The 12,804-nt window shown below is 44.0% G+C and overlaps 1 protein-coding gene across 2 annotated transcripts in view; it reads left to right on the top strand.

Annotated features, from left to right (window-relative positions):
- Positions 1 to 12,804, top strand: part of BFSP1 (beaded filament structural protein 1) — a 75,153-nt gene that overhangs the window by 26,726 nt on the left and 35,623 nt on the right. The window contains exon 1 of one of the 2 annotated variants that reach the window (XM_514525.8): positions 10,995 to 11,422. The exons of the other annotated variant lie outside the window; for it this stretch is intronic. Within the exon in view, the coding sequence (XP_514525.2) occupies positions 11,046 to 11,422 (377 nt within the window). The 5' untranslated portion in view covers positions 10,995 to 11,045. Of the gene's footprint in view, positions 1 to 10,994; positions 11,423 to 12,804 lie in introns of those variants that run through there. 2 annotated transcript variants of the gene reach the window in all.

Genomic DNA, 12,804 nt, shown 5'->3' with positions numbered 1-12,804 from the left:
GAGGTCTCTGTATGTTGCCTAGGCTGGTCTTGAATTCCTGGGCTCAAGCAGTCCTCCCATCTTGGCCTCCTAAAGTGCAGGGATTACAGGCATAAGCCACAATGCTTGGCCAACAGCTGACTTTCTAGGAGAGAAATGTCTTCATTTGTAGTGTTTATCATTCCTGTGGTGTAGATACTCTCACCGTTTCCAATTTCAAGCTACCGATGAGGTGTCAACCAGCTTGCAAAATTCCTGAAAATTTAGCAATTGGCTCTCATGATCTCCTAAGAGGCAACTCCAGAACACTCCTGCAGGCGACTCAGCCAGCAAGTGCCCCAAATGCAGGCAGGGGAACATTGATGTGTTGACTCTGCAATGCCCTGAAATTGATTTTGGAGGTTACGAGGACATCAGTTAGCAAACCCTCGCAAAGTGGCACTTTTGGTTACACTGTGTGTGTCACCCCAAAACTCAGGTTACCTTGAGAAAATAATGTACTCTGAGAGAATTTGGTCCAAAATATCCTATTTAATTGTTGTTCTTGCCAAGTCATGCAATTAGGGTCACCGAGGACAGTCCAAGTGCATTTTACAGACAAGGACCACTCACAGCTCTGTGGCTCTGGTTTAGACTTCTATGTTCAGCAAAGGCTGACCACAGAACAAAATAAGCAACCCATATCCAACTTGGATGCTACGCTTTGTAATGGATTTTGTTTTCGGTTGACATCTGAAAAGCCACAGCCATTGAGGATGCCTGGGAAGTGTCTTCATTAGCTATCACTTAAGGACCTCTCTTATTTTGTTCATCTTCTTAAAATAGAAAGCTCTTTTCCAAGGAATTAACTTTTTCTTTTCATGTGTCTTATAACTATAGTCTTTCTGCTGACTGGTGCACTGTTCTCTTTCTTAATAAATGTATTTTTGTTCTGTCCCTATATATTTCCTCTAATGATGACAGACAATGTAAACCTAGCCATCATAGCAGACAGCAAAGTAAATTTCAATTTTGGACTGCTACTAAATTTGACCATGCCCCTTGAAACAGCCCAATCAGCGAATGTGGAATGAGAGGGCCTGGAACTGCTGGTAAGATCCCTTGTAATGATCCATCTTTGGCCAAGCACTATTCAGCTTTCCCATTTAAGAGTTTCATGACAAACCTCCCAACATGCAAAAACTTTATCTTTTATTTCAAGTTTCTATCTAATATTCACTAATTATTATTATTTTTTTAGAGACAGGGTCTCACTATGTTGCCCAGAATGGGGTGCAGTGGCTATTCACAGGAATGATCATTGCTCACTGCAGCCTTGAACTCCCGGTCTCCAGTGATCCTCCCGCCTCAGCCTCTCAAGTAGCTGGGATTACAGGTGCATGCTACAGCTCCTGGCTCTAATATTCACTCACTCTTTAATTCATTTTATTGGGCATCCACTTTGTGTCAGAAGCTTTAACTAGTTGCTGAATGAGATTTTGTAGCTCCCAGCGTTCCTAGTATCTAACGAGCCAAATGAATCAACAAAGCATGGTGAAGTTCCCATGGTGTAGTAGCAACAGTGGGAAACTATTACTACCTGTAGGCTTTAAAGGAGCAGGAGGAAAGGATCTTGGAGGAGAGATTATGCCAGAGCAGAAGGGAAGCAGGAAGGGAGTCTTTTTGATCTTCTGACAGTGACTCCCATTTGCCAAACCCTACAGGAAGCTAGAGGACGTGAGAGGTGATGCAGTCTCGGAGGGCCAGGCTTTCAGCGTTTTAGAGAGGCATGGAGAAGGATGGAGGGTGGGCACCTGGGGAGTTCCTCAGGTGGACAATGGCCACTGAGGGATGCCCAGCATTGCTATCAGCCCTGCCCTCAAAGAGCTGCAGTCTAGTGAAGATACTCATACAGCAGGTCTGCCAGGTAAACAGCGGGGGACCTTAACTGGAATGGTGTCTTGGGGTATGGGGGCGTGGGTGTGTAGAACTGAAGACCACTTTAGACATCTTCCTGCATACATTAATATACATGAGGGGTTGGGTGGGAAGTGTAAAGGAGTAGGGAAGATATTGGTGTCAAAGCTGAGGGTGTCAGGCAAATGGAGAAAAGGATGATGTATGCTGGGTGAGAAGTAAAGCCTGATGACATAAATTTCAAATAAATGAAGGCATAGAAGTCAGTAGGAGTTGATCATGAGCAGGCAGGTGGTAGAGGGTGGAATAGCAGGAAATATTCACATCACTTGTAGCTCCTTACCAAATGAACTAACAAGTCAGATGGTTGGAATAGGTCATTCTTTGAATTTTGGCCAGACCCTGCTAAACAATGGCGAACTTCTGTAAACTGACTATTTTTAGAATTTCATTAGAAAACTTCATGTGGAGTTTAGGTCTGAGGGGGCGTTGAGGGGCTTAAAATATATAGTATACTCCTAAACTGTACCTTACTATATCCTAAACTGTATGCACAATATGAAAATAGTTCATAAAATAGCTTGCACTATTGTTGTGCCCCCCAATTTCAGGTCAACGCTGGGAAGCTAGTGAACTTTGGAAGATAGAACATGTTCTCTTGTGTTCAATCAGTCCCTACTGATATTAATAGAAAAGTAGACCTGGACCTACAAAACAATGGACAACCCAAATGTATGTTTCTTTTTTTAATTTTTGTCTTTTTTTTTGAGATAGAGTTTTGCTCTGTGGCCCATGCTGGAGTGCAGCGACACAATCATGGCTCACTGCAGCCTTGACCTGCCAGGCTCAGTCTATCCTCCCACCTCAGCCTCCCGAGTAGCTAGGACTACAGGGGTACACACCACCGTGCTCAGCTAATTTTTGTAATATTATTATTATTATTTTTTATATATAGCGACAGGGTTTTGCCATGTTGCCCAGGCTGGTTTCAAATTCCTGTGCTCAATCAATCCACCTGCCTCAGCCTCCCAAAGTGCTGGGCGAGAGCCAGATGCCCAGCCCCCAAATGTATGTTCAATCTATGAATATATGAATGTATATTTCTATCAGAAATATATTCATGGGCTGGGCATGGTGGCTCACACGTGTAATCCCAATACCTGGGGAGGCTGAGTCAGGAGGATCACTTGAGGCCAGGAATTCGAGACCACCTGAGCAGCACAGCAAGACTCCTGTGTGTATGAAACAGTTTAAAAATTAGCTGGGCATGGTAGTGTGCACTGTAGTCCCAGCTAGTTTGGCAGCTGAGGTGGGAGAGTCGCTTGAGCCCAGGAGGTTGAGGCTGCAGTGAGCTGAGATTGTACCACTGCACTTCAGCCTGGGCTGAGCAAGACCCCATTGCAAAAAAAAAAAAAAAAAAGAAGAAGAAGAAATATATTCATGGATGCATGTGCCCAATTCCTAGGGATCTATCTCCTAACTGATACAAAGCAGGGCTGGAACATCCTTCTTTTTAGGACAGAGTGGCCATGCCAGTTGGACAACTGTGGCTTGGTAATATATCAAACCACTTGACAGTGTATTCCCAGAAGGAAACGGGCTGTGGTTCAGATGTAGGCTGACCCAACTTGAAAGTGGTGGTAGGTTTGTTTAATGATATCTTAGAGAGAAATATAGGGCAGAAATATGAATACCATGGCTAGATTTATAGCCACAGAAATTATAACTGTAAAAGACACTTCTCCAAACGCAGTCCTGAGGATGGCACCTGCTGGGACAATGACTCATTTCTGCATTTCTGAGGTCATGGGAAGGGCTGCTTTTCATGCATAACCAGAATGACGATGAGTTGGTACGACAGTGTCTCAAGGACATTCTGAGACTGTGCAGAGAAGGCAAGTCCAGATGTCTCTGAAAATCCGTACCATCATTTCGGTAGGTGTAAAACTCCTACGGTGGTTGTCAATGAAATCCTGGTTGCTGAGATCATGATACCATCTGGTGAATCAAAGGAAGATTTTTGCATTTTCTTGCTATCACTAAGAAACACCTGTTCTCAGCACAATTTTCCTGGAGGTGTTGGGATTTTGAGAGGTAACTTTTTCTTTTGTTACAATTTCAAACTTATGGAAAAGTTGCAGGAGGAGTAAAAGGAACTTCTATACCTCTTACCTAAATCCACCAATCATTTGCTTTATTATTTTATGTATTTATTTATATGTTTATATCAACATAAATGCATACCTATTATTTATTTTTTGAACCATTGAGAGTAAGTTGGACATCATGCCTCCTTATCCCCAAACCAGTTTCCTATGAACGAGGTCATTTTCTTTCCTTCCTTCCCTTCCCTTTCTTCCTTCCTCCTTTCCTTTCCTTTCCTTTCTCTCTTTCTTTTTTTTTTCTTTTGAGACACAGTGTCCTTCTGTCACCCAGGCTGGAGTGCAGTGGCACAGTCTTGGCTCACGGCAACCTCTGCCTCCCAGGCTCAAGTGATCCTCTCATCTCAGCCTCCCAAGTAGCTGGAACTACAGACGTGTGCCACCATGCCCGGCCAATTTTTGTATTTTTGGGGGTAGAGACGGGGTCTCATTATATTGCCCAGGCTGGTCTTGGATTCCTGGGCTCAAGTAATCCTCCTGCCTCGACCTCCCAAAGTGCTGGGATTACAGGGGTGAGCCACAGCACCCAGCCAAGGTCATTTTCTTACATGTCGTAATACAATGTTTAAAATTAGACATTTTAACTCTGTTACAATATTTTTATCAATCCTCATTCCATATTCAAATTTCATCAATTGTCATCACAATGTCCCTTATAGATTTTATTTTTGCAGTCTAGGGTCCAGTTTAGGATTCTGCATTACATTTGGTAATCCTGCCTTTTGTCGGTGCCTGTCAGTCAAAGCACCAGGCACACACTTGCTATCACACAAATTTGTTTTTTTTGTTTTTTTTTTTTGGTGCTTCAGTTTCTGAATTAGACCCTGAGAAAAGCAGGTTGGATGCTTAGTGCTCTCTTTGATAGTGTTTGAATCTCAGGCTTCATTTTCCAGCAACTCTTCAGAGTCAACTGCGTGTGTGCAGTTAGTTGGAGAGAGAGCCTTGCTTCTGAGTGTGTTTCTCCATCTGCTGTGACCCTTCCTACAGACTCATCACTTCCAGGAGCACTGAGCACACTTCACTGGTGCGTCTTTAGAGACTGGGGCCTCATGGAGAGGCCTGGCTACAGGGAGCAGGGATAGCAGGGATCCGGGAGCCAGGGGTCTGCCTGCCCTTTTACCCCTGGGCTGTCACTTTCCATGGCTGACTTACCTTTTGAGTTGGTCCAGTTTGGTGGAAAGGCTTCAAGCTGTGCACCCTGGTGGGACCATGTGGCAGGGCATTCAATTTTAGTATAGGGTGGCCCTCTTGTGGCAGACATTTGCATGTTCTGGGAAAAGGACGGATGGTAAAAGGTGCAGAGTCAGAGTGTTAGAGCAGTGTATTCGTTTGCTAGGGCTTCCAGAACCAAGCACCACAGACGGGTCCACCCTAACAGCCTCAATTACCTCTTTACAGGCCCCATCTCTGAAGGCAGCCACATTTTGAGGGAGTTAGGACTTCAACATGTGAGATTTGGAGGAATACAATTCTGCTCATAATAAGCAGAAAGGAACCTTAGATATTCTTTAGCTTAAGTCCATCATTTTAGAAAACAGATTGACCTGTTCAAGGTCACACAATAGTAGGCAGCAGAGACCTAACGTGAAACCCACCTCTAAGGAATATATGATTACCTCCATTACCTTTTGTTTCTGTAAAATGTCCAAAGCAAACTCAGAATGTATCTTAACTGAAAGGGATGGCTCAAAATGCTAGAGTATGAAATTGACTAAAAGGCAAAACATCTAAGCCTATTTTACTCAGGCTTTTAGATATTTGTTAGTGAAGAAAAATGTTAATTAAAAAATTTTGAAACTGTATTTTACATTTAAATAACTTTATTTTATTTATTTTTTGAGACAGGGTCTCATTCTGTCACCTAGACTGGAGTGCAGTGGTGCAATCTCAGCTCACTGCAGTCTCTGCCTCCCAGGCTCCAGCAATCCTCCTACCTCAGCCTCCTGAGTATCAGAGACTACAGGCATGTGCCTATATTTTTTGTCGACATGGGGTTTCACGATGTTGCCCAGGCTGGTCCACCCGCCTTGGCCTCCCAAAGTGCTGGGATTGTAGGTATGAGCCACTTCACCCAGCCTTAAACAACTTTAAATGGAATAAAAGATATGATGAACATTAAACCTGGCATATTTCACTAATTTCTGATATTTTTGTACTGCTAAAATCACCATGCATCTCGTATTTTGCTTTTCTTTTCCCCTTCAAGTTTGTTATAAGCATTTTTATTTATATCATAGTATATTCCACAAGGTTAAAATTGTTTGGTGGGGCCAGGTGTGCTAACTCTCACCTGTGATCCCAGCACTTTGGGAGGCTGAGGCAGGAGGATTGCTTGAGGGCAGGGAGTTTGAGACCAGTGTGGGTAACATAGCAAGACCCTGTTTTTTAAAAGAATAAATACATAAATAAAATAAATAAGTAAAATTGTTCAATGGTTATAGCCCATTTTCTCCTATTGTTACTGCAGTTTGCTAAGCCATTCTCCTCTCTGCACCTCTCCCTCTCTTAGCCATTATACATATATATAGCTATAACATAAAGCAAGTAATATTTATTAAATGTCTATACTGCAAAGGTGATCACACTTTTTGCAGGTGTTTTGGAAAATAATTTCAAACTTTCTAGGAAAAATGGCAAGAATAGTACAAACAACCCAGATTCACCTCTTAATATTTCCTTTCTCTCTCTCATACTTATTTATGTTTATATTTATACATGTCATTTTATTCAGAATCATTTGAGAATAAGTTGCATACATCATGGGTCTTTGCTCCTAGATAGTTCAGAGTATATTTTCCTTTTTTTGAGAAGAAGTCTCGCTCTGTCGCCAGGCTGGAGTGCATTGGCATTATCTCGACTCACTGCAACCTCTGCCTCCTGGGTTCAAGTGATTCTCCTGCCTCAGCCTCCCGAGTAGCTGGGACTACAGGTGTGTACCACCATGCCCTGCTAATTTTTTTGTATTTTTAGTACAGATGGGGTTTCACCATGTTGGCTAGGATGGTCTTGAACTCCTGACTGCGTGATCCGCCCACCTTGGTCTCCCAAAGTGCTGGGATTACAGGCGTGAGCCACTGTGCCCAGCCTGAGCCCTCAGAGTATATTTTCTAAGAATAATGATATTATTTTACATAACTGTAGCATAGTCATAAACTTCAGTAAATTTAATCTTGATACAATTTTATGGTCTAATCTACTATTTATATTCTAATTTTGTTAATGAACCTAGTGATAACCTTTATAGCAGTTTTTCTCCTCCAATACAAGATCCAGTCTAGGATCCATATTGCATTTATTTATTTATTTTTATTTTTGAGATGGAGTCTCACTCTGTCACCTAGGTTGGAGTGCAGTGGCGTGATATTGGCTCACTGCAACCTCTGCCCCCCCCCCGGATTCAAGGAATTCTCATGTCTCAGCCTCCCGAGTAGCTGGGACTACAGGCACAAGCCACGACGTCCAGCTAATTTTTTGTATTATTAGTAGAGATGGGGTTTCACCATGTTGGCCAGGCTGGTCTCGAACTCCTGACCTCAGATGATCCACCCACCTCAGCCTCCAAAGTGCTAGGATTACAGGCATGAGCCACCACACTCGGCCCTATACTGCATTTAGATGTCCTGTCTCTTCAGTCTCCTTTAATCTGGAACATTTTCATAGCTTCCCTTTGTCTTTTATGATATTAACATTTTTATAGAATACCATCCCCCTTCTGTTTTTATTAATAGGATGTTCCTTCTTTGGGATTTATCTGGATGATTCCTTATGATCAGATATAGGCTATATATTCAGGTTATGCAGGCCAGATAAAAGACGTGTATTTCTCGGACAAACCAAGATACCCTTGAGAGTGAAAGATGATGCTTGCTATATTTACGCTGAGATAGTGGGTGTAAATGTGTCTTAGGCAAACTGGGATGTGTGGTTACCCTACTTATATAAGTGATTATTCTCATTTTACCAGTCTCCATACTGGGACTAGATAGCTTAAATCACTTACTGAAGTGATGGGACCAGAACTTAACCTCAGATCTTTCTTATTCTAAAACATCCATTTCCTGTCCCTGCCCCCAAACGAGTGCCATTCAACTGTATTTAGAGTAACTCTTCCATAGCTGACCTTTCATCAAGTCCTGTGGAATCTATCTCTACAAACATGTCTCTTGAATTAACAAATTCATTCAGCAATGATTTCTTCCTTATGCATACGATCTCTACTCCTACTGAATGGTCTCCCACCAGTGATATGGTCTTTAGGGCTGTCGACAAATATTGCACACTCCTTCTAAGCACATAGCAGGATTGCATCTCCCAGTGCACCTGAAATTAGACAATACAACCACAGCATTTTGCTAAGATCTTTATTTTAGAAGTTGTCCAGATTATCTTGTGTTTTCATTAGTCAGTATGGATTCGCCTCCTGCACCCTGAGGGCAGAGACTTGATTTTGTGCAATATTTAACTCTGAGGCTACGCTTTGTGAGGAGATATTTTCTGAGTGTTTATTTCACTGGATTAAATTGAAAGAATTTTTTGTTATGTTTCTAGAATATATTTTTCTCAAATGGTATTGCCATGTGTGGTCGATTGAGTTGTGGGTCCTGATTCTCCGCTCCAGCATGATGGGATTATCCACCCACACCCTTGCCAGGGCCTCAGGCTGAGCCCTGCCTCCTCCTTGCTTCCTCTTGACTTTATTTGTGGCCATGTGATTTGCTTTGACCAATGGGATGTTAGCAGACATGATGCAAACAAAGGCCTGGGATGAGCTTGTGTGGCTGGGCTTGCTCTTGTGCTTTTTTCATTGCTAGTTTAGAAGCTTGAGGGACATTGGGAGCAGAGCAGCCCCTGCTGAAAGGAGACCTACAGCTGGAAGACAGCTGAGCTCCCAGCCCCAGGGAATGCAGTGATAAATACTTCTATTTTGTTTTGTAGCAATATTTGACTGATACATGGTATCATAGGGAACAAATGATTTTATAACTCTTGCTATATGTTGGTTTTGCTCTCGTGAGGAAGCCTGAAGTCAATTTACCATGCTATCAGCATGGTATATGTGCACCTACAAAAATATTCATGTGGTTATCCTCAATTTGACCATACAATTACATTTTATGTATTTTTATTTATTATTTTTATTTTTATAAATAAAAGAAATGGGGGTCTCACTATGTTGCCAAGGCTCGTCTTGAACTCCTGGCCTCAAGAGATCCTCCCACTTTGGCCTCCCAAAGTTCTGGATTAGAGGTGTGGTCCACTGCACCTGGCCAAATCTAATTTTAAATGGTTTAAGAAAATAGAACAATAACCATGCCACCAGCACAGTTTAGGGCCTTGCAGAGCTTTATTCCAGACGGAATCTATTATCTTGAGGTAATAATTTGGTGTAATAATAAACTCCACAAAGATCTGTGTAATTTTCTTTCTCTATCTTTGATAACTATGACTTTAATTTGTAGTATAATCACACACAATCCATATAGTTAGTAATTATATGGTACTACTAATCCTTTTAAGAAAACAACCCTTTTGATACTTATTTTTAAAGTTGGAGATATGACAAAATTTTACATTCAGAAACATTCTCATCAAATGGTATTAATTTCTTTTCTTAAATTTACTTTTAAATTTGTCAAAGTCTAGCTATTAATTATATATATATATTTTAAAAGCTTGTCCTTAAAATCCAACTATTAGTTCCATAATGAAAATTAAAATGGAACATAATGGCGCAAAATCCTTTATTATTCTCGAATTGAGGGTTGGCCAATTAATGGCGGATCACTTGAGCCCAGGAGTTTGAGTCCTGCCTGGGCAACATAGCAAGACCCCGTCTCATTTTTTATTAAAATTTTTTTGTATTACATTTTATGTTAAAAAAAGAAAAAGAAAAAAGCAATCTTTTTTTCTTTTTCTTTTTTTTTTTTTTTTGAGACGGAGTCTCACTCTGTTACCCAGGCTGGAGTGCAGTGGGGCGATCTCGGCTCACTGCAGCCTCCGCCTCCCAGGTTCCAGCGATTCTCCTGCCTCAGCCTCCCAGGTAGCTGGGATTACTGGCACACGCCACCACGCCTGGCTAATTTTGGTATTTTTAGTAGAGATGGAGTTTCACCATGTTGGCCAGGCTGGCCTCGAACTCAGGTGATCCGCCCGCCTCGGCCTCCCAAAGTGCTAGGATTACAGGCGTGAACCACCTATTACAGGCCCATGGGTGGGGCTCTATTTGTTTTTTCCATTCAAGAAAGCATGTCAAACTCCATCAGAGCATGGGTGAATTATAAAAACATAACCGTGCATGTCTCCTAAGTTATTGTAGGCTTTTATGCACGGGTATTACTAAGAAATTACTTGCGCCACATCTCACTACTTAATGGAGACATGCCATTTTATTTTGCATCCATGGTTAAGAACCTCTGCTATACAGAAGGGTCCTAAACGTCATGTTATGATTATGAAAAAGAATTGCATGCATAACCGAGCAATTGGAAATAAAAAAGACCAAAAGAAAAAAAAAAAGAATTGCTTAAGTAATCAGAAAAAAAAAAATGGCATTGTTAAAGAGTTCTACAATTCAGTTTGAATGCAAGAGGAGACAAAGTGACAAGCCCTGGGCTCTTGAGCTAGTCCAAGTTTAAAGAGTTCGCTTGGGGATTCCTTCACAGTCCCCAGTGGAACCAGTGAAAAGAGCGTCATGCCTCCCGTGTCCCCTGACCCTCCATTCAATCAAAAGCAACAGGCCTGAACAATCACGGAACAAAAACCTCATTGCCTAGCGTAACCTTCCAACCCCGGAGCTGTATGGGCCGCTAATCCGCCGCACAAAGCGGGCCGCTGCTCTTTTCTTCTCCCGGGCCCGGGCCCAGCGTGGCGCCCAACTGCTGATCGGCTCTGGAACGTCCCAGCAGCGCGCCGGGGGCCTCCGGTGTTTATTTAGCGGGTTGCGGGCTGCGCCGGGGGCCTCCTGGAGAGCCGGCTCGGCGCCGCCCGCGCGCCCGCGCCAGAGCAGCCATGTACCGGCGCAGCTACGTCTTCCAGACCCGCAAGGAGCAGTACGAGCACGCCGACGAGGCTTCGCGCGCTGCCGAGCCCGAGCGCCCGGCCGACGAGGGCTGGGCTGGGGCCACGAGCCTGGCGGCGCTGCAGGGGCTCGGCGAGCGCGTGGCCGCCCACGTCCAGCGGGCCCGCGCCCTCGAGCAGCGCCATGCCGGGCTCCGGAGGCAGCTGGATGCCTTCCAGCGCCTGGGCGAGCTGGCCGGGCCCGAGGACGCCCTCGCCCGCCAAGTCGAGAGCAACCGCCAGCGCGTCCGGGACCTGGCGGCCGAGCGCGCCCGGCTGGAGCGCCAGGGCACCGAGGCGCAGCGCGCGCTCGACGAGTTCCGAAGCAAGTAAGCGGCGGCCATCGGGGGAAACCGAGGCAGGGCGTGGGCCGTCCCGGCGGCGCGGGGCTGGGAGCACGCTGCTACCATGCAGGGGTGGAGCGCCGTCTCTGGTCCCCTGTCGATCGATGACCTCATCCCTGCACGCAGGTGGCACATTTCCTTAAGCTAAGACTAGCTTCTATTTTGATGGCACGTCACAGTTTACACGAAGTTGTATCATTTACTTTTCATCTATTTTTAAATTTTGGTATAACTTACATGTTATAAAATGCACAGATTTGAAGTGCATAGTTCAGTGAGTTTTGACAAATGTATATACCCGTGTTACCACGAAAACAAGTGAGATATTTCCACTACCCCTGAAAGTTCCCTCCTCCCCTTTCCCAGTCAGCCACCTTTGCCCCAGACAGGAGGCACCCATTCTGATTTCTATCACCATAGATTGACTTTGCCTATTCTACAGGTCCACAAAAATAGAATCTTACGGGATGTACTCTGTTGTCTGGCTTCTTTTGCTCAGCACATTGGTTTTAAGATGTACCGATGTTATTTAATCCTTACATACTTATCTTTACTGCACCTGTTTTACAGATGAGGCGACTGAGGCTCAGAAAATGTAGGGATTTGGGGCAAGGCCCCTCAGCTGGCGAATTGCTGTCCCGGGACTGGAATTTAGGTCCCGGGCATGCTAAGTCTAATTGCCTTCATGGCATAGCAGCTGACACCTGGGAATTATGCTCAGTATGTGTCCTCTAGTGTCTTGATACTCAAAGTGCGGTCCATGGACCAGCAGTATTGGCATCACCCGGGAGTTTGCTAGAAATACAGATTCTTGGGCCCACCCTAGAACTCCAGAATCAGAATCTGCATTTTAACAAGCTCCGCAGGTGATTTTCGGTTTAAAAAGTTAAATGTCGAAGACTAAGAAGCACTGGTCCAGGGCATGGTCTCCCCTCCCACAGATTGAGTAATGTGTTAAAATCACATAGGAGCTGTTAAAAAAAAGATGCAATTTGTCAACATTTTTTCAAGTTATAAATGTGTGTGCTCTTTGACTCAGAAGGCCACTTCGAGGAATGTATTATAGGATGCACTGCAGCAGGTGTGCAATGGCATGCCTGCACCGATACTCACTGCAGCAGGTACACTCCAGCAGGTGTGCAATGGCATGCCTGCACCGATACTCACTGCAGCAGGTACACTCCAGCAGGTGTGCAATGGCATGGCTGCAAAGATACTCACTGCAACAGGTACACTCCAGCAGGTGTGCAATGGCATGCCTGCAAAGATACTCACTACAGCAGGATCTGCAATAAGCCTGGAACCAAATAAATGCCCATTAAAAGGAGACAGGTGCTTCCTCCATGTAATGGAATACTATGCAGTGG

This window comes from Pan troglodytes, chromosome 21, assembly GCF_028858775.2.
Source record: "Pan troglodytes isolate AG18354 chromosome 21, NHGRI_mPanTro3-v2.0_pri, whole genome shotgun sequence".
In the NCBI taxonomy this organism is placed as follows: Eukaryota; Metazoa; Chordata; class Mammalia; order Primates; family Hominidae; genus Pan; species Pan troglodytes.
This window is presented reverse-complemented; position numbering and strand designations above follow the sequence as displayed.